General features: G+C 38.7%; 1 protein-coding gene across 2 annotated transcripts; it reads left to right on the top strand.

Moving 5' to 3' along the window:
- Nucleotides 1-854: 854 nt before the first annotated feature.
- LOC122669477 (rhomboid-like protein 19) lies at nucleotides 855-20101 on the top strand. Of its 2 annotated transcripts, none has more exons than XM_043866247.1 (9): nucleotides 855-908; nucleotides 1127-1309; nucleotides 4599-4723; nucleotides 7952-8012; nucleotides 8306-8472; nucleotides 8724-8838; nucleotides 8965-9167; nucleotides 9311-9397; nucleotides 19706-20101. In XM_043866247.1, the coding sequence occupies exons 2-9, from the start codon at nucleotides 1286-1288 to the stop codon at nucleotides 19809-19811; spliced, it is 888 nt and encodes a 295-aa protein (XP_043722182.1). In that variant the 5' UTR covers nucleotides 855-908; nucleotides 1127-1285; the 3' UTR covers nucleotides 19812-20101. The 2 variants fall into 2 exon arrangements, with proteins under 2 accessions (XP_043722182.1, XP_043722181.1); XM_043866246.1 differs by having other exon boundaries at nucleotides 856-908; nucleotides 9260-9397.
- Nucleotides 20102-25336: the final 5235 nt, after the last annotated feature.

The raw sequence follows: 25336 nt of genomic DNA, 5'->3' as shown, positions 1-25336 counted from the left end.
ATTAACTTTTTATTGGGCTGCGCTTGATATATTGAGTATATTTTTAGTTTAAATTTATATCATGGGACATGGGCTAGCACGAGTTGCACTATTTCAGCCTATTTCTAATGAATCAGGTATGTTCAAATAGTTGGAATATTCAATTTTAATGGGAAAAGACAAAAAAATGATGGCAAGATGATACACCTCTTTGTAAAATTAAAATATTTCATTTTAATGGACTGCAAAACCCATTTATATTTAAACAGGCCATAGCTCGATTCTACACCGTTTAAGGTCCGAATAACTAAATGGACGATCATGATGCAGGCTTTAAGCACCGTGTAACCCGGTTAGGCCCAACCGAACTCGATCAAGCCCAACCGGTTTGCACCCGGGAGGGGATTGAAGTCAGTACAAGCCTCTGCGAAGCACATGCAAGAGAGTCAAGAGTCTGACATGCAATCAAAAGCCTTTAATTACCATTTTAAACCCAAGTATTGAGACTTAAATGCGAAGCCCCATTCGGGCGTTTTTCTCAATCGACGGGCCAAAACGAGGACCTTTATCCTCTGCAGTTACAGCAGCGCTGCTGTGTGCATCATGTAGTGCAGCAGTGGCCATGTGTGCCCAGTGGGGCCTGCTGTGCACAGCTGTACCGCACGATGCGCACAGCAGCGCTACAGTTACAGCAGTAGATAAAATTCCCAAAAGGACCCCGCTTGCAATTCTCAAAGGGTCTCGTGACTCTAAACCACCCCAAAAAAAGAAACCTCAAAGGGTCGTCATAAATAGTCAAAAATGTTTGGTTACTGTCTAAATGTAACCCAGAAGAGTTACGATTAGCTTTACCCCTCGGATTTGAGTCTCTTCTCCTCCAAAGACAGAATAACTGGACGGAGCAGAGGTGAGACTTTCGCCTTCGAGAGGTAGGTTCGAGCTCAGATCTTAGATTCCGGCGAAAAGATTGCATATGTAGTCCATTTCCTTGCTTCTTTTGATCAGAAACACCATTGGATTTTCTCTTCTTTAAAGATCTGCAACTTTTTTTCCGTCGGATCTCTTTAAATCCAATCAGATTCGCAATAGGGGGGGGGGGTTTACGTGGGTTTTGGTCAAAATTTGATGTTCAACCTTTCTCTTGCAGGGTTGAGTAATGAAAACTCCAAATTGAGCTTCGTTCCCTTTCTATATTATCTACTTGATAATTTGTTGTCTCGGACAAACTGGAAAGGAAGAGGGTGGAAGTCTAAGATCACAAGCATAAAATCCGAAGCACAGAAACAGGGACTGGAGACTTACGACAATGAGTTCTCAGGGGCTACCAGGAGTAAGTGCGGGCTTCATTTTTTCTCTTCGTTAATGCTTGTGTCCATAGTCAATTCAGATTCTGAAAATTTTAGCCGAAACCATATCTGTAGATCCTTTTCTTCTGCTAGATTTAGTGGACGTTTCAATTCCTCCTGGCTCTTTCTCCGAATTCTTTCAAAATTTCTTTTTATCTGTCACTGTAATATTTTCTCTTTCAATGCAATAGAGCGTCAGCAGGTGATTTGACTTGGTAGATCCTTAAGATCTTTCTATGTTATGTCAAATCCATGGATTCCGGTCATATTATTGTACTTTATCTTTCTCTTCGCATTTCACATTTCTCTCTGTGTGTGTGTGTGTAGTGAATTAACATTTCAAGTTATTCATCCAAAAAAAAAAAAACAAAAACATTTCAGATGGAGTTTGATCTAGAAATCCGTCTTCGCAAATAGCTTGTATGAATTGATTTCGTAGCACAGTCTTTCCTCTCAACTCTCTCCCTTACCTTCTGATGCACATTCTATTCATAAAGCTTACCATCTCCTCATTGGATCTTTGTTGCCAGTGGGGCTACTTAGGACCTTTGAGTGACGGAGATGATGTAGTTTATCAATTCATGCAGCAATCTGTGCTCAAAGCTACTATCAGGAAAAGTGTGATTTTGAGGAAGCACAAAGGAACAATATTGGGGGGGTGGGGGGGAAGAGAGAGTGGACCAATTGCCAACATTGACAATGTTCATTTTTACGTCTCTAAAGAATTTCTACAAAATAAGCATTTGACTCATGAACATTATTATATTCATTATATTAAAGACAGATTTGTCTATAAAATAGAAAGGGCCAAAGAATTGAGGGAGCCGTTCTTATTAATGTTGAGGGCGGTAAACTTCCAATGAACCAAAAGTATCCTTGCTCTGTAGCTCCCATTGAGAGTATTTGTATAAGACCCTCGTTGTTCACATGTATGCCTTACAACAGTAATTTGCCTACAGGGAATAACCATGGACCCTCTAGAGCTGAAATTAGATGTTTAGTTCTCACTAAGAAAATTTATTACCACAAAGATAATGCTCTATGAGACTAAGTTTGTATCACCACTCTTGCCGTCTAGTGTGAAACTGGGAAATTTTACCAAGCACTATTACTTCTACTCGATCGTCAATGGGAATGGGAATCAACTTTAATGGATGTCTTTTAAAATCTGTTGGAGTTTTCATTAACTGAAAGCTGCTGTTGTTGTTGACTGAGTCTGACATGGTACAATTTACTAATATGTCTTGGCTCAATTATATTATCACATTGTTACTTCTTGCCCTCTTTTTGTGGTTCCTTCAGAAATATCGATGCACCCTAAAAGGTAATATTAACAGTCTAATAATCCAACTAAAAAAAATGTCTTCTAGAGATTTGTGGCATTGACAGGAAAATTTTCACTGTAAACTTTTCATGTTGCTTTATGTGTCTGAGACTTGAATAGGTGCGGTTTGGGAATCTTTCATACCCATGCTTAATTTTTCTCTTTTAACTGCTACTTGCATATGACTCTATAAATTGATAGTTTGACTTGCCAATATCCTAAATTGAATCTGATATGCTGATACTGAAGGGTGGTCTATAAGCTTCTATGAGTCCTTATGTGTTCATCAAACTCAGGGGTCCCAAATTGAGTAGATATTGCATTAATAAATGTGATAATGTCATACATCCAACTTTTTTTTGGATCGTCATCGATTTGGTTGAATTGGCCTTTCCTGTATATGTCGATCCTACTGGATCATGTCCAAAGGCAGATCAATGGATTTCAGTTGGATGACTATGTTTGGGCATTAAGCCATATTATATTGAGGGAAAATTAGTGTTTCCCTGGGTTTGCAAATTCCTATTACAATAAGGTCTGGTCAATCTTTCACTAATTTATAATTCCATGGTGTCTTAATTTTAGTGTACAATTTAATACAAAACCTTAAATTGTTTTTTTATTTTTATTTTTTATAATTTACACATTGTTCATTCACCTCAAATTTTTGGCATGCTGACTCATCCAAATGATTGTTCTGCGCTCACTCTCTATCTCTCTTTCCACTTTGAAGATTCCAATCCGGCACCATCATTTCTTTCTTTATCTTTGGAGGCATGGATATAAAGGAATTTCAGTGAAAAGGCAAGAAATTGAAAGGGAAAAAGAAAAAAAGAAAACCACAAATTAAGGAGTGACTAGTGACCAGTACATTATGTTAACAAATTAAGGACGAAACAGTCATTTAGGTGGGTCTGTATAGCATGAAATTGTAGTGATTGACATGTACGTGAAGAAAGTTAACAATATGTGTTGTATGAAATTGCCACTCAAAATTAAGAAGCCAGGGAATCTTAAGCCGTGAAAGATTGACCCGATCTTATTGTAAGTGAAATTTGATAACCTGGGAAAACACTAATTTTCCTTTGTATCTATAATATGGTTTGGAATATAGCTGGTTAAACTGATTTAACATCTGATCTATCCCAAATTTTTATTTATTTATTATTATTATTATTATTTTTTTAAAATTGTAAGGTCTGTTTGTGCTTCTCTGCCTTCTCATTCAAAGCTTTGTCTCTGTTCATTATGGATCGAGTGCTTATATACTAATGCAATCTGTCCTCAGTAGAACTTTGTGAATGGCAAAAGGAAAATAAATTATTGATCTATTTATCGAAAATGCATGGTTAATCTCTTTTAGACTATTGGCCCTCTTGTTCAACTTCAAGGGTGATCATCTCCAAAGCTAAAAGCCCAAGCTGAAACTATTAAGGCCCCCAACTTAAAAACCTTCTTACCTGGAACAGTAACTCAAACCAAGAAAATTACCAGGAACCTCTGGTACTGAAGCAAAGTAAGATGAAGAGTAATACTAGGGGTCTTATTAAATAAAAAATACATTAAACAACCTCACCCTGAAATGGGACGAAGTCCAATCATGTGCGACCCTTGACAACTTGGTCCTGTATCATAGTCATAAGAAGCCGTCTTATCCGTTGTCATTCGTTTGCTTCTCCTTCTCTCTGGGTAAAATCATTAACTGGCAAATAATATGATTGTATGAATCTGCAGAGTATCTCTACTCTCTTTTTCTCCAATATTAAAGAGTTTAATTTATATGGCATTTTTTAAATGAAAATTAATCAGTTATAATGCCTCTTATGTACCGATGTGTTATGCACTTGCACTGTTGCACTGCATTTTCTTCATTTTACTCTTTATTTGGTTTGACAGATTTCAGATTTATTTTTTGTGAGAATAGCTCAGATTGGAATATAACTATACAGGGTTCCAGCTTCTTTTCTGGATTTACTCGGTTGTGCAAAGGCCTTGTGGTTGTTCTTGTTGGTGGATATGCAATTGTCCAGATTCTCCCTCCTGCTGTTAGCTACCTGGCCCTTATTCCTGCAAGGTATTTATCATTCTAGACTATTGTAAAGTAACCACTGATAGATTATGTTTCATCATTTTTTTCTAAGTTATTGTTTATAATCTGAATCATGAAGAGCTCCCAAGAACCTCTAGAGGTATTCCAAGCCCTACAAAATGACTGCATAAAAAGCTATCTGTTCTCTTATATTCCCGTGTATCCTGTTAATACTTACAGTATGAAACCCAAGAATTTATCTGTTCCTGAGCTTTCTCTGTGATTCCACATGCTAGTTTAGAACCTTTTCAAAAATTCTTCTGTAACCAAATGACATCAATCTATAGCATCTGGGTGCTACCTTCGAGATTTTTTACTGTTATTAATGCACCATATTACTGATTCAACCCCAAATAAGGTCATTTCTTCTTTGGAATGTGACCATGGTGCAAAGTCTGATGCAATAACCTAATTTAATAGCACTTTTGTATACATAACTGACTAAGAGAGTGAATATGCAGGTCAGGAGTGAACAGAAACTGATAAGAGAAGTAATAACTAATAAAAACAGGGGCAGATTATTTCTAAAATCTGAAACCAAAATGAAAAAAAATCGAATATGGAATAACAGAGTTAAGAAACTAGATTAGGGCAGAATAAGAGAAGAACTTGTAATTCATAAAGCACTGATTTGTTGGACCTGAAATCTGGGCTGAGTCACCCTCATAACCGACCTTTGATCAAAATATGGCAAATTTCACTGGACAATAGAAGGGTGTGCTGTGATTGGACTGATTGAGGTTTCCTGGAAAACAGGGCAGCGGTACTAGAAGATGGTTAATGGTCAGAACTGAAAGTAATAGATAGCAGGAGCTCAGATATCAAATATGAAAGTAAACAGATCAAGATTTCAGTAGATTTGATGAAGCGAGACAAACCAAAATATGAAGCAAAAACGGAGTATTGTGCAAGGGATAAGAGAGCTAAGAAATCTGACCTTCTGTTGAAGCTCACTGATATTTATTAGCAAGGTTCAAGATCTCAGGTTTCGACCTGGTTTTGACCAGCCAGAAACCAAGATATGGTTGAAACTGGTCAAAATCTGGTCGAAACCGATGATTTTTTTCCCACCAACTCGAGTTGATGGTTTCGAAGCCCAAAAATGTTTTTGATCTATTTTTTATAAACAGCTTATTTTTGACATTCTAAACATAATGCATGAACTATTTTCACAAAAAAAACACTCAAAATGCTACTTGTGGTTTTTGACCCAAGTTTACTAGTGTACAAACACACCAAATTAAGTTTGACCGGTACATAACTTTTTCAATATAAATCAGATTTAAGCAATCTTGGATTTGTTGGAAAGCTTTCCAACAAGTCCAAGATTGCTTAAATCTGATTTATATTGAAGGAGTTATGCACCAATCAAACTTAATTTGGCGTGCACGAATGCTGTCAAAAGCGCTCTTAATGAAAATATTTTTTGGGACATCAAAACAAATGAATATTTTACCGCACTTTTGGTTTTTAACAATATTTTACCATATTAAGATTTATGAAAATTTTAGATTTGAGAAAAACCCCAACATTAAAAAGTCGAAAATTGCACATACCGCCGAAAATCCAGTTTTTGTTCTTGAAATTGGGGATTAACTTTTTATCCTTTTGGAATTTTATTTTTTAACTATTTTTATTGGATTCAAATAGGGGGGTATGTGTTTATTTATGAATAATATCTTAAGTAAATGAAATCAAATACTAAAACATTTACTTAAATGATATTAGGCATAAATAAGTGCCTGTCCTGGTTTCCCACTAAGTGAAATTCCTATTTGGACTTTGATTTTTTGTCCTGGTTTCTGGCATGAGTGTCTGTCCCGGTTTCCCACTAAGTGAAACTCCTATTTGGACTTTGATTTTTCAAACTCTGATAGTGCCATTGTGTTTAAATGGGCCCAATATAGGCTGTATAACAACTTTCATGACCAAACTAGGTCTAAAACCCACCGAAACCAGCCATCAAGTTGAAAATAAAATACCCCAACTCGTCGAGATCTCGCTGAGATCTCGACCCAACTCGCTATTTTGGCTTGTCGAAACCTGTACTCGAGATGAGTTCTTCTTCTATGGATTCACTCGACCCTACTGAATCCAACAATTTCCAGCCCAACAACCAATTATTTAGACCCTTTTAGTTAAGAATCTCTCTCAAATAGCCTTCGTTTGATTTGAGGTTTCAGGTGAGGAGTTGGTTCCCTCGACCCTGCTGAATCGAACAATTTCCAGCCCAACAACCAATTACTAATATAAAAGAACAAGCTTCTGAAATCAGGTCTGGTGGAAGCTTAAATGAGCAGCAGGTCTTGTTCAGAAAAATAGGTCACGACAGAAGTAGTGTCAGGGCCAAAGTTCCATGGTTTTGGTTGCCCCTAAGGAGAGTTCAAGATCCCAGAAGTTGAGGCCAAAAGAAACTGGTCTGAGATAGATCAAACTATCTCTAAGGCTGAACCCAGTTATGCTAGACAGGGAGGTAACGAAGAAAAGAATAGAAGAACAAGAGAAGATGGAAGAAGAAATAAAACAATCGGAAGGGAATATATAGCTTACCGAGGGGCACTCAACTGAATCGAGCAATGGAAGAAATAGGGATGGAAAGGTCAAAGCCACATGGAAGAAGGGAGAAGGCCACACATTCTGCAATCGCTCCAACTCAAAACCATGAAAAACTTCACCTCAATATTCCATTCTATTTAATCTGTATCAACTGCTTACATATACAGGCTATAAAACAGAAGGAAACTAAACAAACTAGGAAACTTAAAACAACTCCTATGTAACTGTCTATCCAATATAAAAGAAAATACAATTACAAAAATAACCTAAGAAACATATAAATCCCTACCAACCCTTATTAGACCAAAAGCCTGGTTGGGTTCGGTTTTGCCTTGGTCTGAGTTTCCAGAGTGGGTCATGCCGGTCCTGCCATGATAATGCTACTGCATCATAAATTAGCCACAGTTTGTTTGATGAAAATCACGAAGGGGTTGTGTTATCATTCTTCCAATCTATATTTTCAAAACCACTGATGGTCACTTGTGACCAAAGTAACCTTCATTTTCATTTTAAAGAACTAGAAGTTGGGATGGTATATTTACTCCCAAATAATGTCAAGAGATTGCTTATATAACTTGTCGTCGAGGGCATTTACATATTTAACTGTGAGCTTTACTTCTATAATTGATGTTCATGCCCTTGAATTTTTATTTGCAGGACCATTCCATTTGGGTGGAACCTAATAACAGCTGGTTACATTGAGCAATCAGTTTTTGGGGTAAGCTTTTCCTCTGGCTCTATTTGTTTCGTTTTGAATTTTGCTGTGCGAATGATATTTTACGCCAAAATTTTTCTCCATGTGATGCCTTCTTTTGCATTTTATGCTAAAACAGTGGAAAATACTATTTTACAGGAAAATTTTCTTTTTGTACTTTCACATGTGGAAATAAATGGACCCTTTGTTGTAAATGGTTCATTTCTAGTTTCATTGTTATGTTTTTTGGCCGAAGTCCAGGGGTGTTTCATTTCTATTATATATGAACATCAGATTCAATGTTACTGTTTTTTCAGGTGGTTGTTAGTGCAGTTGGTCTTCTTTTCCTTGGGAAGGTGCTTGAACCCATATGGGGTTCGGGGGAGTTCTTGAAGTTCGTTTTTGTGGTTGACTTTCTGACTTATGTCTGCGTCTTCGTCACAGCTATTGCCTTGTACTATATAACAAGGCAAGAGCTTTACCTGTAAGTATTTTCTGTCTTTGCTTGTTCCTATTTCGGGGAAATAATGTTTTTGATGGGTCATGGTTGAAGCAGTAAAAAGACAAAAGAGAAGATTTTATGCTTTTTAACAGAGATAGATTACTGTGGTGACATGGGATTTAGCTTCAGAAATTTAACCTGCCTGCTTTTTCCCTCCCTTATGTTTTAATTATTTGCCTACAAGGCGGATCATCCTTCGGATCTTCTGACTTGACTCTCCTTTCTCTTGGTAGTTATACACCTCTTTCTGGCTTCCATGGTGTCCTCTCAGGGTTCCTGGTTGGTATCAAGCAAATTGTACCTGATCAGGAACTCTCTGTGTTTGCTCTATTGAAAATAAAAGCAAAGGTGTGGTTTGTAATTTAGTTTGTTTACTTTAAGTTGATCCCTTAAGCTACCATTTGATTTAAGTTTTAGCAGTATCTGGAATGCCTCTGACACTCACCCCTTCATGTTGTTTCTTGCGATGTCCAGTGGTTTCCTTCTCTTGTGCTATTGATGTCCATAGCTATAAGCTTCTTCACAGCAGAGTCAGCTTCATACCTTCCAACCTTAGTATTTGGCACATATACTAGTTGGATTTACCTACGGTATCTTAAGAGGAATCCTGAAACCAACCTCATGGGAGACCCAAGCGAAGAATTTGCCTTCTCTACATTCTTCCCTGAATTTTTGCGGTAAAATGATACATCTTCTGCCTTTTCTGCTCTCAAACACTAACTGGACTTGTAGATGATGATGTCTCTCTTTGTTGTTATTGAGCATGCAGACCAGTTATTGACCCCATTGCATCGGTATTTGATTGGATGCTTTGTGGAAGATCCCGAACTTCAAATGAGGCTAAAGGATACACCGTAGGGGGTACTAACTTGCCAGGTTCTGATCCTATCGAGGCAACCAGAAGAAGGTAGTGTTCTTATTTCTTGCTTCCATTTTGAAAAGCCTATTTGATGCATGTGGCACTTGTAAGGTACTTGGCATCTATGTGGTGCAATATAGTGTCAACAGGCAATTAATGAGCCATTTCTCACTTATGCAATAGCCTCTTGAACCATATTTAGATGTGCTTGATTTTTGAAGAGCGGAGCTCAAATAAGTGGTTTGATGATAGGACAAAAATTAAGGTTGTACTTATCCTATTGTTGTGTAAATGGCTTATTGTCTCACCGCCTAAAAAAAAATTTAAAACCAAAGCATGTTTGTATAATTATAATGAAATTTAAAATGAGTTATCTGATGGTTGGAGGACAACATATTTAGATTATGTCCGTATGATATTCAGTTTATGGCAAAGTAAATTGCTATCCATAATACCAAACTGTATTTAAACAGTTTTGAAAACTGGAGTGAACACTAAAATATCTACAAGGGTGTCTGATGCGGATCAGAGGTACTCCATCAAGTACACTTGCAGGAACCAGGCCTGCAGTTCCACATTGAACTAGTTTTTGGTTCAACCAAGCCTTGTAGTTTGGGAGTTGGCTGGTTCTCTCAAATCCAGATGGTTGGGGTTTCTTAGTGTCCTATTCCTTTTGTCTTTTACTACATAATGTAAGTAGTCAGACTGGATTTTAACATATATGTGGAGACCTGTTTCCATTACAATTACTTTTACTTATTTTCAGTATTTTAGTTGTTTTGGAACACTCCAACATAGCCTACGGCTAGAGGAGTTTATTTCCGTTTTGAAGTCTGTTTTACTTTCTTTGTTAGAGTATGAGATCACAACTCTCAACTCTATATAATAGTTGTACTGGGCATAGCCCACCCCATGATTTTACTGTTAAATGAAAGCTTGCTTTTTGCCTCAAGCTCTGTGAGATTCAGAGCCCCTTTGTGTGAGATGCAGTGAACCCCTTGGTGGGATGCCAAGGTAGGCTGGTGGGATTTCAGTCTAACGATCAAGTGGGAGGCTTGGTGCATATCTTCTCATCTTCTTGTTCTTCTCCTTCATCCATTGATTACAACATGGCATAACTTATCTTCCTAACCAGCACACGTTTTTCTCTTATTAGTTCTGCTTCTAACTTAGTATAATCAGTTGGTTGTTTCATGCTCTTATTCTTTACTTTCAATTCTGCTCTATGAAATCTAATTTCATAAATTGTTAAAATCCTATTGTAAGTAGGATTTCTAAAAATTTCTCAGTTTTGGAGTTTGATTTTCAAGTTCTGTTTTCAGATCTGTTTATCAGTTTTAGGTGATGCAGTTATGCGTAGGAATTAGGATTTTGTTTTTTTTGAGTTAAAAAATTGTAAGTTTCTTGTTATTATTTTATTCTTGATAGAGTCCTTCGTAGAGTTAGAGGTAACGTTTGTTTCAGTTTGAGTCCAATATGGAGTCGAACTCTAATTCGGTCTCAAAGTAGGTTTAGGATTTGATTTCCCTTTAAATACTTGGCTGTACCCAACGATTGAGGTTGGAGTGTTTTGATTAAAATTGAAAGAAGTGTTTACCAGTGCTGCCAAGAGCTGTGTGTGCAACCTTTCCTCCTCCTCTGATCGTCTCTCTTTTCTCCCATACTCCTATCTTCTTAATCTCTTCATTTGACATTAAAACCTATTTCCAGTGACACCTGAAACCAACCAGATCTGAACTGAACTCTAAACATCCTGTCCAGTTCTTCCTGAAAAGTGGAGCGAAGGTCTTACACTACAGGGCAAGTTCCCATCTGATTTTCAGACCGAACTACACCAAGAGCTGTGAGGTCGAGATCAGAAATTACTGCCAGAAGCAAATCAGGTAGCTTTTCTTTGATGATTCGAAGACTTTTCACTGGGACAGTGCTTGAACTTGAAAGGATTTCAAACCGCGATTCAAAGCCCAATTGAATCTGCTGTTTGGAGATTTCTGTGGTCGAATTCGTAACTCCTTCCTGTCGCTAGGTTCTGGTATGTTTCGAGGTTGAAGACGAAGTGCCTTTATCTTTTCTACAATTCTCTCTTTGCTTTCATACAACTACCCTTCCCTCTCTTATTAATTACATCCTGCCATTAAAATTTTACCCATTCCAAGTTTACCCTTTAGCCAAACACTAATAAACTCCTCTTACTTTCCTTCTTTTAAAGTCAAGTTCTGAAATTACGATACTGCCATCCTATTATAAACTTTTGTTTATTTACAATCCTGCCATTGTCCTTATAAAACCTCAAGTATTTACTGTTTTGCCACTAGTGTTTGTGATTTGAATTATCTAACACTTGGGTGGGCCCATAAACAATCCAAATAGGGTTTTTGAACCCCGGATCCGCATCATTAGGTCTCTAGTGACAGCTGGTTTCAAAATCAAGTCTTTCTATTGATGTTACAGAGTCCTGCTTTCAATCTATCTTAATTCTCTCTGTTTGGATCGAATTCTGGAATATGATTTCAGGTTGGTATTCTTTTGTTTCTGTTGAGTTTGTTGCTGTTGTGATCATGTTTGATTATTGATCTGATTATTCTGGAACATGCTATTCTGATGTTCTGTTTCAAGAATCCTACTCAGTAGGATTGGACCATAACTTAAAATCTGACCCTCAGATTCTGGTCAAATTTTGAGGAGTTATTTTTCTCTAATATTCTGATCTTCAACCAGCATGTTGGCCCAGTCCGATTCTCAAATTTTATAATATTTAATTTCTCCTTAAATTTGGTTGTTCCTTTAAATCTGTGATTCTGGTTTTCTGAAACTTATCAATCATAGGTGACTAAAAACCCATTAAATTGGTATCAGAGCCATGACCGTTCAGCAGGATAGCAGAACTGAGGATGTTTATTCAGTTCGAGGTGGAATTTTATACTACAAGGGCCGACTCAGAATTCCATCAGGTTCACCCTTGAAACAACAACTCCTGCATGAGTTCCATGATACTGCACTGGGGGGACATGGAGGTGTCAAGAAGACCTTAAAAAAATTGCAAGCAAAGTTTTATTGGCCAAACATGAGGACTGATGTTGAGAACCATATTCAGCATTGCTCAGTTTGTCAACAGGTTAAATACTCGACCCAAAGACCAGCTGGGACATTGCAGCCATTGAGTGTACCTCGCCAAGTTTGGGATGAGATCATTATGGATTTTATTGTCGGTTTGCCCCTATCTCATGGGTTTACAGCCATATTTGTGGTAGTTGACAGGCTCACAAAATACAGCCACTTTGCTGCACTTCCAACTCATTTTTCAGCTACTAAGGTAGCTGCTGTTTTTATCAACATGGTAGTAAAACTCCATGGGTTTCCAAGTTCAATTCTCACTGATAGGGTCGAATCTTCCTTAGTACTTTTTGGAAACATTTATTGATCCATAGTGGAACTACACTGAAGTACAGTACAGCCTATCTTCCTCAAACTGATGGGCAAACTGAGGTGGTCAATAGATCCTTGGAACAGTACCTAAGGTGTTTTGCAGCGGATTACCCTAAGCAGTGGTACAAATGTTTGGCTTGGGCTGAGTTTTGGTACAACACTTCCTATCACACAAGTATCAAGATGACACCCTTTCAAGCATTGTATGGCAGAATTCCTCCCACGATTCCTTTTTATATTGAGGGTCACTCTTCAGTGGAGGCAGTGGATTCAGATTTATGTGATAGAGGGCTTTTATTACAACAGTTGAAGTCTAACTTACTCAAGACTCAACAGCGGATGAACGCTTATGCTGACATGCATAGGAGGGACTTAGAATTTGAAATTGGAGACTGGGTTTGGCTCAAGCTACAACCATATCGACAGCTCTCAGTGTCATCATGACCATCTCAAAAAATTGGCAAAATATATTATCGTCCCTTTGAGGTTATAGGTAAAATAGGGGCAGTGGCTTATAAACTGCAGTTACCATCTCATTCACAAATCCATGATGTATTCCATGTTTCTCAATTAAAACTTTATCGCGGTCCTACTCCTCCGCTTGCTGTACTGCAATTACCCCCTGTCAATTTGGCTGCTCAACCAATAGCTGTTCCGATAGCCGTTGTGGGCCAACGACAGATTTGGCAACAGGGAAGGCTTGTACCTCAAGTCCTGGTACAATGGGATGGGCTGTTACTGGAAGATGCCACTTGGGAAGATTTCTCCACCTTTCAGGCCTTATACCCTCATCTCAACCTTGAGGACAAGGTTTGTTTCGATGGGGTAAGGAGTGATAAAGCCCCAAAATTATATGTAGATATTACTCAACAGCAACAACAACGTATAGTTGAGCAAGAAGCTGAGGTGGCGCAAGCTGGGGAAGCTGAAGTGGCATTAGAAGCTACTAGACAAGTTGAGGTGGCATTGGAAGCTACTAGACAAAGAAGACCTCCCAGCTGGCTCAGGGATTATGTAGAGAGTTAATTTCCAAGTGGGTTACCCAAGTTGTGATTCTGTTGGATTAGTTGTTACAATTGAGAAGACCCTGTTACTCTCCAATTCTTGATTCCGTTCCATTCCAGTCTTTCATTGTAAAAGCTTTAAATTGCTGCTGTAAAAGGTTAGAAGGGAATAACGAAATGATCAATTTCTTCTGTTCTCCTTTTCTCTCTCTCTCTCTCGCAATTCTAACCCTTCTATCTCCTTTGGGAGCTGAACCACTGTTCAGCTTGTTCTTATCTTCTCCTCTGTTCTCATCGCTAGCAGTGAGCCAAGGAACCCTGACATGGCCAGCATTCAAGAATCAATCAATCAGTTGACTGAAATCTTCAGACAACTGTCCTACAAGTTTGCTGTCCTCAAACAGCAACATGCTGAGTCATTTCATTCTCCCGTGCCTGAAAACTTTGAAAATCCCAGATCTGATGAGAGAATGCCAGCCTATTCTACTGCCATTAATATGATAGGAATTATAGGGAGAGGACCACAGAGAGTACTCATGGAAAATTTTCTCCTCCAATTCCCTGCCCGACCCAGTTCCTCAATTTCTCTAATAGGGGGTGGTGGACCCCACGTGGGCAAAGTGTTTGGGCAGCGGTAGGGTGGTCATTTCAGCCCCCCCTTGTTAGAGGAACTGGGGAACTGGGCCGGGCAGGAAACTGGAGGAGATAAAGACCCGAGTACTCACACAACAACCCACTTAAGAGGATCCTTTGCGTACTATACTTGATACTGGTTTGACGAATCTACAGACTGATGACTTTTAGAAGGTGAAGCTGGAACTATGGGAAGAGACGGAGGAACGGAAGAACAAATATCTTCCCCAAACATTCAGTGCTCGATTGCATGATAAACTCAGTACTCTATGATATGCAGCTTATCAGGCGAAGAGTACATGGAGCAGTTTAATAGTCTTGTCTCACACAAAGGGATTGGGGAGGATGATATTCAGTTAGTCTCTTGGATTAAGACACGACTGAATTCCGAGATTTGGAAGGAGCTGAATGTGCATGACATATATGATGTTTGGGATTGTTTTTAAATGCCTTTGCGAGCTGAGGAAAATTTGAAGACTTGCGTTAGGAGGTTTAATTGTCAAGTCGTGGAGAACCATAGACCCCTTCTATCTACCAGACATACAGGTCGGCCGTTTAGCATCCTTACAAAGAACGGCAAGGCACCTATGATAAATGGTAGTGAAACTTTAAGTGTTATAATTGCAACAAATATGACACTTTGTTGAATTCTGCCTTATGACGGAAGGGTAATGCTCTATAGTTGCCGTAGTTGAGGCAGATGACACCACAAATATGGGAACTTTGCTAAATTGTGCCCTATGACACTGAAGGGTAATGCTCTATAGTTGCAGCAGTTGAGACAGATGACACCACAAGGTTTGTGAGCCTTATCCACCTGATGAGATCATGAGAATGGTAAAGAGCATTATGATGATGATGATGATGTGAGGAGGCATTTGGGGTCCATGTGATCAGTAACATTTTGATAGCTGAAAGGTGAGGATTAGCGTAGGCACTGTATATTATACGCCCTTATGATCACTGGTCCTAAGATAGTACAGGTAATTGTAGGCAGTGGAAGCTGCGGCAAACGTAGCTTCTTAATCCTTTATCGACTATGTAGGGAAAAGCATCCCCAGTCCTACAAGATTTTCCTCTTAAATGGCAACACTCTAAAGGTTAACCAAAGATGCTCCGTTCTGTTGGATCGTGGACAACCCAAGAGGGGTGAATTGGGTATAGCAGTATGAGTTGACTAATTAAAATTCTAATCCAACCCAAAAAGATGAAACTTAACGTGTGTTTAAAAGTGAATCACAAGAGGAGCAAAGAGAGGGATGGAGAGATAGAAATTGACACAACAATTTTAGAGTGGTTTGGCCAACCTTGCTTACATCCACTACCAAGAAATCCCATTCTTCAACTTTCACTATCCCAATCATGGTAGTGATCAAACCTTCTACAATTGGTTTCCAAGTGGCTTCCCAGTTGCTTTTCCAGTGGTTGTAATCACACCTTACAATATACTTGTGAATACAAGTTTGGAGACTCCTTTATCTCCTTCTCGTTCAATGAAGAGATTACAACAATGACTCAAAAACAAGTTTATAAATAAAACACAAACCTCTAAGAAGGGGGATATACAAAATGTAAAGAACAATAAGATTCTCAAATTTAAGCTTCAAGGCCCAAGGTTTTTTTGATTTACCAATATGTTTCCAAAAGTGTTGTCGTAGGAAGGTCCCAAAGTCTCTTTTATGTAGCCAAGAAAATTCTCAAGAAGAATGACCATGATTTAGCATGTTATACTCTTCACTGATGTCCATTCTTACCACGGATGAGCATTAGGCTCCAACAGTCATAAATAGAGTTGTTGGGGTCCAACAATCACATTAATGACAGACCATCACGGAACATTCGTGAGTTTCCTCGAATGCCACCAAGTGTGGCGGACGTCCGTGATTTCTCACGGATGTCCTTTAGACAAGGGACCAAGGAGTGTAAATCACTCTTCCTGGCTCGGATGTCCGCGAGTTACCTCGGCATCCATCATGTCTTACAGATGTCGGCACGTTCTTGCGGATGCCCCCCAGACAGAGGACCTTAGAGTGTCTGGTAACACTCCTCTCAGCTCAGACGTTCTTCCCTGATTCACGAACGTCCGTGAAACGGAGGACATGAGTCCTAAATGTGTTATGTCACAAAAGTCAACCATCTAATCTAAAGTTTAACTCCAATTAAGCTTAGGTGACTTAAGCCCAAGTTCTTGGGCATCTAAGAGCTATGATAATCATTTACATGGGAATTTAAATGAATTGCAAATTGAAACTAGTCTCAATCTTTTTAAGGGTTCCTTGAGACGACTTGATCTTCAATTGAATGTTCCAACTCTTCATGTTCTGAGTTCATCAAGGATCAAGCTTGTTATGGATCTTCCAATGAGATGCTGTTTTGATGATTTCATCCAGCTTGGGTTTGAATTTTTATAGTTTCATGATGCTTTGGAGAGGATACCAATTGACAATTTGAGACTTGAGTTTTTTCATCACAGACAAATAAGTTAGTACTCATAAAAAACGTGCTAAATAATGTCTCAACATTCTCCCCCTTTTTGGTGATGACAAACTAGTTTAGGAAAACACAAATGCTCCTCCACAAACCATTCATTAGATACCAACTGTGGAATATCCCAATGCTCTCACAGTGTAATCTAATAAGCTGGATGAGTTGAGAATAATAGAACACAATGCCCACAGAACAAAAAATACAACAATCCAAGTCAGTATACATTATGGCAGAACGGAGAAAGTTGAATAAATCAAGATCCAACAGTCAGATGGTGCTGATATTGGATTGAATAGCCCTCTTACTAGGATGGTCAGTCCCTCCAAAAATCAAATTGATCCGAGAGGTGGATCTGCTGTAATGAAGTGTAACAGAAATTAGAAACTTAGGACCAACAGAAATTAGTAATTAAAGGAAAATTGAAATAACTTCAAAACAGTAGGTCAAATAATTATCAAGTCAAAGACACATAGAGTATTAACAAGGAAGAACATAATACTAAAAGAAGGGATCAATCCAAAGTCTGGATTGTCCAGAATAGCATAACTCCCTGCAGCCAGAATAGCGAGTTAACAGAAACTATGAAAACAGGCCTGCTTGTACATAGTCCTTCCGGCCGGAGCTTCCCCAGAGCTGTCTTTATCTAATAAACATTCTATTTCTTGATCCCCCCTCCCTCCCCCTCCCCCCCAAAAAAAAGGCCTGCAAAACAGTAGATGATAGCGTGATTCGATGGTTATGATAGAAGCCCTAAGAATCGTGGACTGACAAAATGACAATCAAAACAGAAAAAAAAACTGAACCGTCAGAAACTGTTGGTGATCGGAAAGCTTGGAAACCTGCAGAAACTGTTGTCAATATAGATGTAATAGAACAGTCCAAAAAACTGTTTGCATTGCCCTAGAGAGATTAACTCCTGATGCAAAAAGCTCCCCACCGATGCAAGATGGTCCCTACAAGGTCCTCACGAAAATTGGACCTAATGCTTGTGTACATTACTAAGATGAGGGAGATACAAAGCACAATTTGATCTTGCCCCAAGTTTGTACCACCCATTGAAGATGAGGTTGAGGATGTCTTGGACGATAAATACACTCACTTGCAAGTTAAAGGCTTCCATTCTGTTATTGTCAAGTGGAAGACCCGTCCGAGGACTGATTGCACGTGGATTAGATGACCTCTAGCGACTCAACCTTGACTTGTACGAGCCCTTCATGTCCTTCATACATTCGTTGGAGATGAATGATTTCAAGTCGGGGAGATTTGATGCAGATCAGAGGTACTCCATCAAGTAGACTCACAGGAACCAGGCCAAGTCTAAATCCAATCCTATGGTTCCACATTGAATCAGTTTTTGGTTCGACCAAGCCTTGTGGTTTGGGAGTTGGCTGGTTCTCCCAAAACCAGATCGCAGGGGTTTCTTAGAGGTCCTATTCCTTTTCTTCTTTTATTATTGTAATATAAGTAGTCAGGCTGGATTAGGACATATAAGTCCAGACCTGTTTCCAATACAAATTTACAACTACTTTCCGTATTTTAGTTGGTTTAGGTTACCATACATAGCCTGCGGCTAGAGGAGTTGGATTCAGTTTTCAAGTCTGTAATACTTTCCTTTTTAGAGTAGTAGATGACAACACTCAACTCTATATTATATCTGTACTGGGCATAATTGAATGAAAGCAGGCTTTTCACTTGAAGTTCTGTGAGATTCGGAATCCCTTTGCTGTGAGATGCAGTGAACTCTTAGTGGGATGCTAAGATAGGCTGTTGGGATTCCAGTCTGAGGACCAGCTTGGTTCATATATTCTTATCTTTATTCTTCTTATTCTTCTCCTTCTTCCATCGAATTTGAGCAAGTCAGAACTTCTTTCCTAACCTTTACAAGTTTTTATCTTATTAGTCAGCTTCTAATTTGGTTATAATTGGTTGTTTCACTCTTGTTCCTCCTCTTTCAGTTCTGTTCTTGTTAAATTCTGATCACAGAGATAGTTCAAGATCCTATTCTAAGTAGGATTCTAAATTTCTAAGTTTTGGAGTTTGATTTTCAAGTTCTGTTTTCAGATCTGGTTATCAGTTTAAGTTTCAACTTACTGCTGGTTTGAAAATCATATCTTTCTTTTGATTTCACAGAATCCTACTTCCAATGTATCTTAATTCCCTGTTTGGATCGAATTCTGGAATCTGGTTTCAGATTGGCATTCTATTGTTTCTGTTGAGTTTGTTGCTGCTTTGATGATGTTTGATTATTCATCTGATTCATCTGAAATCTGCTTCTGGTCAAACTTTGAGGATTTATTCTTCTCTAATAATCTGGTCTTCGGCCAGCATATTGGTCCAGTCTGATTCTCTTTTTTATGATATTTAATTTCTCCTGATATCTGTTTGTTCCTTCCAATCTGTGATTCTGGTTTTATTCTGGATTTCTTCAACCTATCAATCGTACGTGATCAGAAATCCATTAGTGTCTTGTTTGGTTTTTGCTCCTATGTGCCTAAGAAGCGTGGAAACAGGAAATGGTTCAAATTGGCGCTGGTTTTCATCCTAATTTGGTTTTTGCCGTCAACATGATTTGGTTGTAGTTGTGCTCATGAGCCACGCCAGAAACAAGGTTTTTATGGCCTCCGCAATCTATTTGACTATTTCCTCTTTCTTATTTTCTTTTTTAAAAAAAGTTAAAAGACAGTTCCAAGTGCATGGTGTGGTTTGTTTTTCTTCTTCTTTTTCTTCTGTTTTTTCTTGAAGTACTTGCTTGTTTGTTTGTTTCTTTGTCTGGTAAATTTGTTTGTATTGTCATTGCAATAAACAGAGAAAGAGGAGCCCGAGCACTGGAAGAAAGATTAGCAGCAGAGAGATTGGCCGCAGGGGGAAGTGCTGACAACTTGCCAAGCAAAGATGCTGCAGAGAGTGTGTGAAAGTTCTTCATATATACACCTTCAGCGAATTACAAATGTGTTTTGTGCCATTCCTCCTCATGAGGTGGGAAGTTTTTGCATACCTGGCTTTGGAATGTAGAGAGTTTAGTTTTTGGGTTGTATATTGACTCTGACTGACATGGACTATGTTAACGGTCTTGCTTTCATCAGTGTCCACCTTCTCTAGATGCTGTATAATGTAAGAAATGCTGAGTGGAACAGTTGGAGATTTCTTTCGGCTTTGTCAGAACCATTTGAAACCAGATTTATACTGTATTCTTTGCCATCAACCTTGTTGATAACCTTTCTTATCATGGTCTATTACCATATGCCATCGCTTACGTGTATAACAATGCAAGGGAGAAATAATTGGGAGAGACTAGTTATGGGGTATTTTAATGCCACCTGGTCACGCAGCGCAGGTCACCCTTGCGCCCAAACACAGGGGCTCGCGTAATGATCGCCGCACCCCCTGGAAAGATGGAAATGATCAGCGGTTTGGCGGTCATTTTGCGGGCACCTGTGTCTGGGCGCGAGGACGGCATACGCTGTGCAAGCGGGTGGCGTTCTCTTGCCCTTATTTTATTTGGCTAAGTAGTTATGATTTTCGTGATTAAATAGTTAGAGTGTGGTTAGTAGTGAAGATATAGTTGAAGCATGTAATGAAAAAAGTGACTAGACTTGAATTAATTTCAGTTCCTACAATTTTTCTTATAAGTGCGATCAGGTGGCGTTCTCTTTGCCTTTTCTTTATTCCCTATTTTATTTATATTTATATTTCCACTCTTCCGACCACTTGTGCATGCATCACCATCCTTGCATCCAAGCACCCTCGAAGAATAAGATTGTAAAAACTACCTAGTACGGAGCTGAGAACAAAAAAAACAAGGCACAACAACTTTATTAAGAAAAAAAGAAATGTACGAGGATCATCCGATACAATGTTTCGACTTTTGACTCTCCGATGTTCTAGTTCTACGTTTGATGAGCTACAGAATACGGATCCAGATCCTCTACGGTGTGCTGCCCGTAGCGGCCTGAGCGGTGCAGGCTGAGCCGCGTGCGCAAGGACCCCTTTACCCCTGCCCAAATGCATTGTCCGAACGGGGGTAAGTGGTCATTGAGTGCGCAGCTCAGTCTGCGCCGCACAGGCAGCTATGGGCAGCTGCGCCGTAGACGATCTAAATTGACAGAATACAGATATTACAGACTAATTTTGTTTGACCAGGTTGACATTGTCAAAGGCAGACAGTAATTTTACACACTTCTACCAACAAATTACATATCTACCAAAGCTAAGCAAGATGATGATGCTTATTATCTATCCACTCCACGAGATTGATGCAATCAGTTCACACCTCTACCTTTGGCATTCTATGTCCATTGCATTCTGCAATTCTTGGTACAACCTCTTTGTCTTTGCTTCTTGACGACATCTTACAAAACCAAAATCCATGGAAGCCAAAACAAATTGTTTGTTAATGACAAATTGAAGATAGGATGATTCTCAATGAATAATCGCTGGTAAGTCTCACAAGGATAAAGAACCAGCATCCATAGAAGAAAGAGAATTGTCAATTGAAGAGACACCATGTGTTATTATGCTTAATAGTTGTTGGGTTAAGAGGCATGGAGAAAAACGACATGATTTCGGGCCATCCATATAAAATAACAACTTGCAGATGAAAGAATAAAGCATTTTTTATGTTTTGACATGGATGGGCTGATGGAGTTCTAATAATCGTTTCAAGAAATGTTACTAAAGAGTAAAGACTAAAGATTGGAGGCAGTTAGTATGTAATCCCAATGGTCCTGCAATTCAAATGCGCTTAAATGATAAAGTACTTAGGTCTTAAGACTGCCATTAAGCAACTTCCAAAGTATACTCACTAAATAAAATACTGATTTTATCAAAATTAATTTTGTTGACTATAGAGATCCTAAAATAAGTCCAAAATAGCCTTAATATTAGAGACATCAGTTTTATTAGTTCCTCTATAGAAAATAAAAGTGTCATTAGTAAAAAGTAGATGAGGAATTTCTGGAGCAGAACACCTATTTTAATGCCTTTAAACAAATTTCAAGTCTCTATAGACAGTTAAAAGATGAGTTAAACCTTCCATAGCAAATAATAAACAAAGGCTTAGAGGACAACCTTGACAAATACCTCGAGATGGTTCAATCAGACCAAAGAAACTACCTTTAAACTTAGTAGATAAGTACAAGAAGATAACAAGTAGCCAATCATGTCACACCCTAATGAATTAAAACCAAGAAATTCAAAAATAGCCTATCATAGGCCTTTGACATGTCAAGCTTCAAGGCCATCCATCCCTGTTTACCGTTATGTATTTTCAGATAGTAAAAAATCTCATGAAAACAAACTCTCTCTGTGAAAACAAGGGTAAGGCTACGTACATTATGACCCTCCTCAAACCCTGCAATGGCGGGAACCTCGTGCACTAGGTATGTCTTTTTCTAAAAAATTCTCATGTACGTGCAATAACAACATTATCAGAAATTTGTCGATCCTTTACAAAAGCATCTTGACAAGGCGAGATATATTTATCCAAGAAGATTTTAAGACGATTCTCTAGCAACTTAGCAATTATTTTATCGGTTACTATATACTAATTAACCAGACAATAGTCCTCAACTCTCTGGTAGCCTTTTCCTTCTTAAGGATAAGAGACAACGAGGTATGAAGAAACATCCAAATATCTTTTTAACCAAATCCCAACATTACTGATAAAACTTCATCGGAACCCCATCATGGCCTGGAGCCTTATACACCCCAATATTGCACAACATTTTTAATTTCAGCCTCATCCGGGAGAGTAGTCAAGTAAAAGTTTTTCTAAAAAATTATAGGAACAAACTTTCTAGGTGTCGTAGGGACCTTTTGGGCCTATAAAAGGACCCATATATGGGAGGGGGATGGTTTTAAAGAGCAAAAAAAGGGGACAGGGGAGAAAAGAGGGAAGGTAAGGGACCTTTATCCCCTGAGGTTCACTGACCGGTACGGTTGTGCAGTTCCTTTCATAGGAGGGCTGAAATGACCATTCCATCCCCTGACCGAACACACTGCCCGGGTGGGGTCTACCCTCCTTTTATTAGAGGCACTAGGGAACCGTACCGGGCAGGGGAACTGCAGGTGATAAAAATTCGGAGGTAAGAGAGGAGAGAGAAAAAGAGAGACAATGAAAAAGGAGAGAAAGGGGAGGGGAAGAGGGAGAAGTAGTGAAATCTTAGGGGTGGTTCTACCCAATTTTCCCTAAAAAAGGAAAAACAAAAATGCAGAGGGGAGGCTCTCCTTCAATCAATGAAGGTAGGGTTCTCCCTCCTCACCCATGAACCCAAAATACCAAAATACCCCCAGTAACCAGAAGAAGCAACAGAGCACAAAAAAAGGTAATTACAGACCTGAGTATTTGAGATTCCCACCGGACTCTAGAGGTACCTAGGCTGTCTACAAACTGCCAGTAAGAGCCCCACACATTTGAGCCAACATATCTCTCTAGTCAAGCCAGAAGTCGAGAGTAGGTACTTTAGGTTTTCTTTTCTTGTTTATTTTGCATATATGTAGCTAGTAATCAACTTCTTTTTCTAACCCTCAATAACGTCAACCTGATGTATCTGTAAATCACTTAACACACTAGTTAAGTACCCTGATTGGTGTTTTCAAGGTTATCTGGCTTTACTTGTGATTACGTCCTGTGAATCCTTATATATTTATATATATATATATGTAAGCCTACATGTATTGGCATTCATTGCAATCTCGACGTACACATGTATGTAACTCGGCTTCCGCTACAATCGGGGCTTGTCTAACGAGGTGAATTTTTTTTAGCATCCCTGCATCATTTCCTTGCATGCATTACAACCTTGGCACACTTGCGTATGTACTCAGCTTCATATGCAATCAAGGTATGTCCAGGTGTAGAAGACGATGACTATTTAGCATACGCTCTACATTTATCTCCCCCAATTTTATGTGCTAACGATCCAATTTGACTGGTTAGGGCGCTTGCATTATGCTGTCCAATGATGTTATCGATCATTACTTTTCTGTAGAGTACATGAATTGGCTTTTTATGTACTAATGATCTAATTTGACTGGCTGAGGCGCTAGAAGTGTGCCATCCAATTATGCTTTCGATCATTACTTTTTAGGAAATTTACGAAACACCCCCTGAAAATGGGTCGAAACTCGGATCACCCCCTGAAATTTGAAAATACTGAGATCACCCCCTGAAGACTAACGGTGTTAGTCTAGTGTTAGTCTAAGTCAAATAAAAAAGTGAAAAGACACATTTACCCTATTTTTAAAACAGTATACCGGATTTGGATCCGGCGTACACCGTTTCCCTTTTTGTTCATTTTAATGTGAAGACATTGACAGAAACGGTATACCGAATGGTCTGTCTTAGTAAATCTTCATGAAACTTAACCTAACATAAACCGAATAATTTACACAAAACGTATTAGGGAAATGCCTAGACTATGAAATTTCTCCCTAAAATCTTAAATCCTTACGCACTAACACAAAACTTGCAGATTCTCAAGCTTCACACAAGAGCTCCAGATCTACAGTTTCATGGTCTAAGAACCTAAAACTTTATAAGATTTTAGAGAGATTATTGACCGCAAACAATAATCCGGTTTCAGAAACTATAAATTAAACAAACTTCTACAGGAGGACGAACTTTCAATCTGCGAAGATGCTATCGCCGATCCGATAGGGAAAATTGACAGAACAATGAACAAGTTCCGCTTGTGAGATTGAATCAAAACCTCCGTTTCTCCTTCGCTTCTTCTCTGTCCGATTGGGAACGAAATTCAAATGAAGTTCCTTATACGAAGGTTCATTGAACTTCCAGATGGTTCGAAAGAGGTTTAAGGAGAGAAAATGAACAAATTCCTTGTCTTTCTTCAGTCCGGCAAAGTTCACTTTTGGAGTTGCAGGTTTTTTGGGAAGAGAGTGAAGAACGAAGAAGATAACATTAGACTTTGGGGGTTTTTCTCGGCAAGGGTAATATTGTAACTTTACATTGCACAAGGGTAGTTTAGGATTTTAAAAATTATTTAAATGGCTGACTTCATCGTTTAACGATGGACCACTAACGGTAGGGTTGAATCTGAGTATTGGGCTCTATTCCAGGGGGTGTTTCATAAATTTCCCTTACTTTTTTATAGTGTTAGAGATGTGTTTTTATGGACTAACGATCCGATCTGACTAGTTGAGGCGCTAGCATTACGCTATCCAATGATGCCGTAGATCATTACTTTTCAATCATTTTTGACTTTCTTTTTATAATCTGTTCATTCCAGACATATTTATTCATATGAAATAGTCTGACCACTTCCAGATATTTACATAATCTTCTATTTTCCTTTCACCCTTGTATATTCGGGCACTCAATAGAGTTGTAAGGAGATGGTATCATATCGCATTTTTTTTATACTAACAATTTGAGAGACTAGCAGGCTTTGTCCACCAATGATGCCGATCATTCCCAACT

This window comes from Telopea speciosissima, chromosome 7 (genome assembly GCF_018873765.1).
Source record: "Telopea speciosissima isolate NSW1024214 ecotype Mountain lineage chromosome 7, Tspe_v1, whole genome shotgun sequence".
Taxonomy (NCBI): domain Eukaryota; kingdom Viridiplantae; phylum Streptophyta; class Magnoliopsida; order Proteales; family Proteaceae; genus Telopea; species Telopea speciosissima.
The sequence above is the reverse complement of the archived record's forward strand: the minus strand, read 5'-3'. Positions and strand labels throughout refer to the sequence as shown.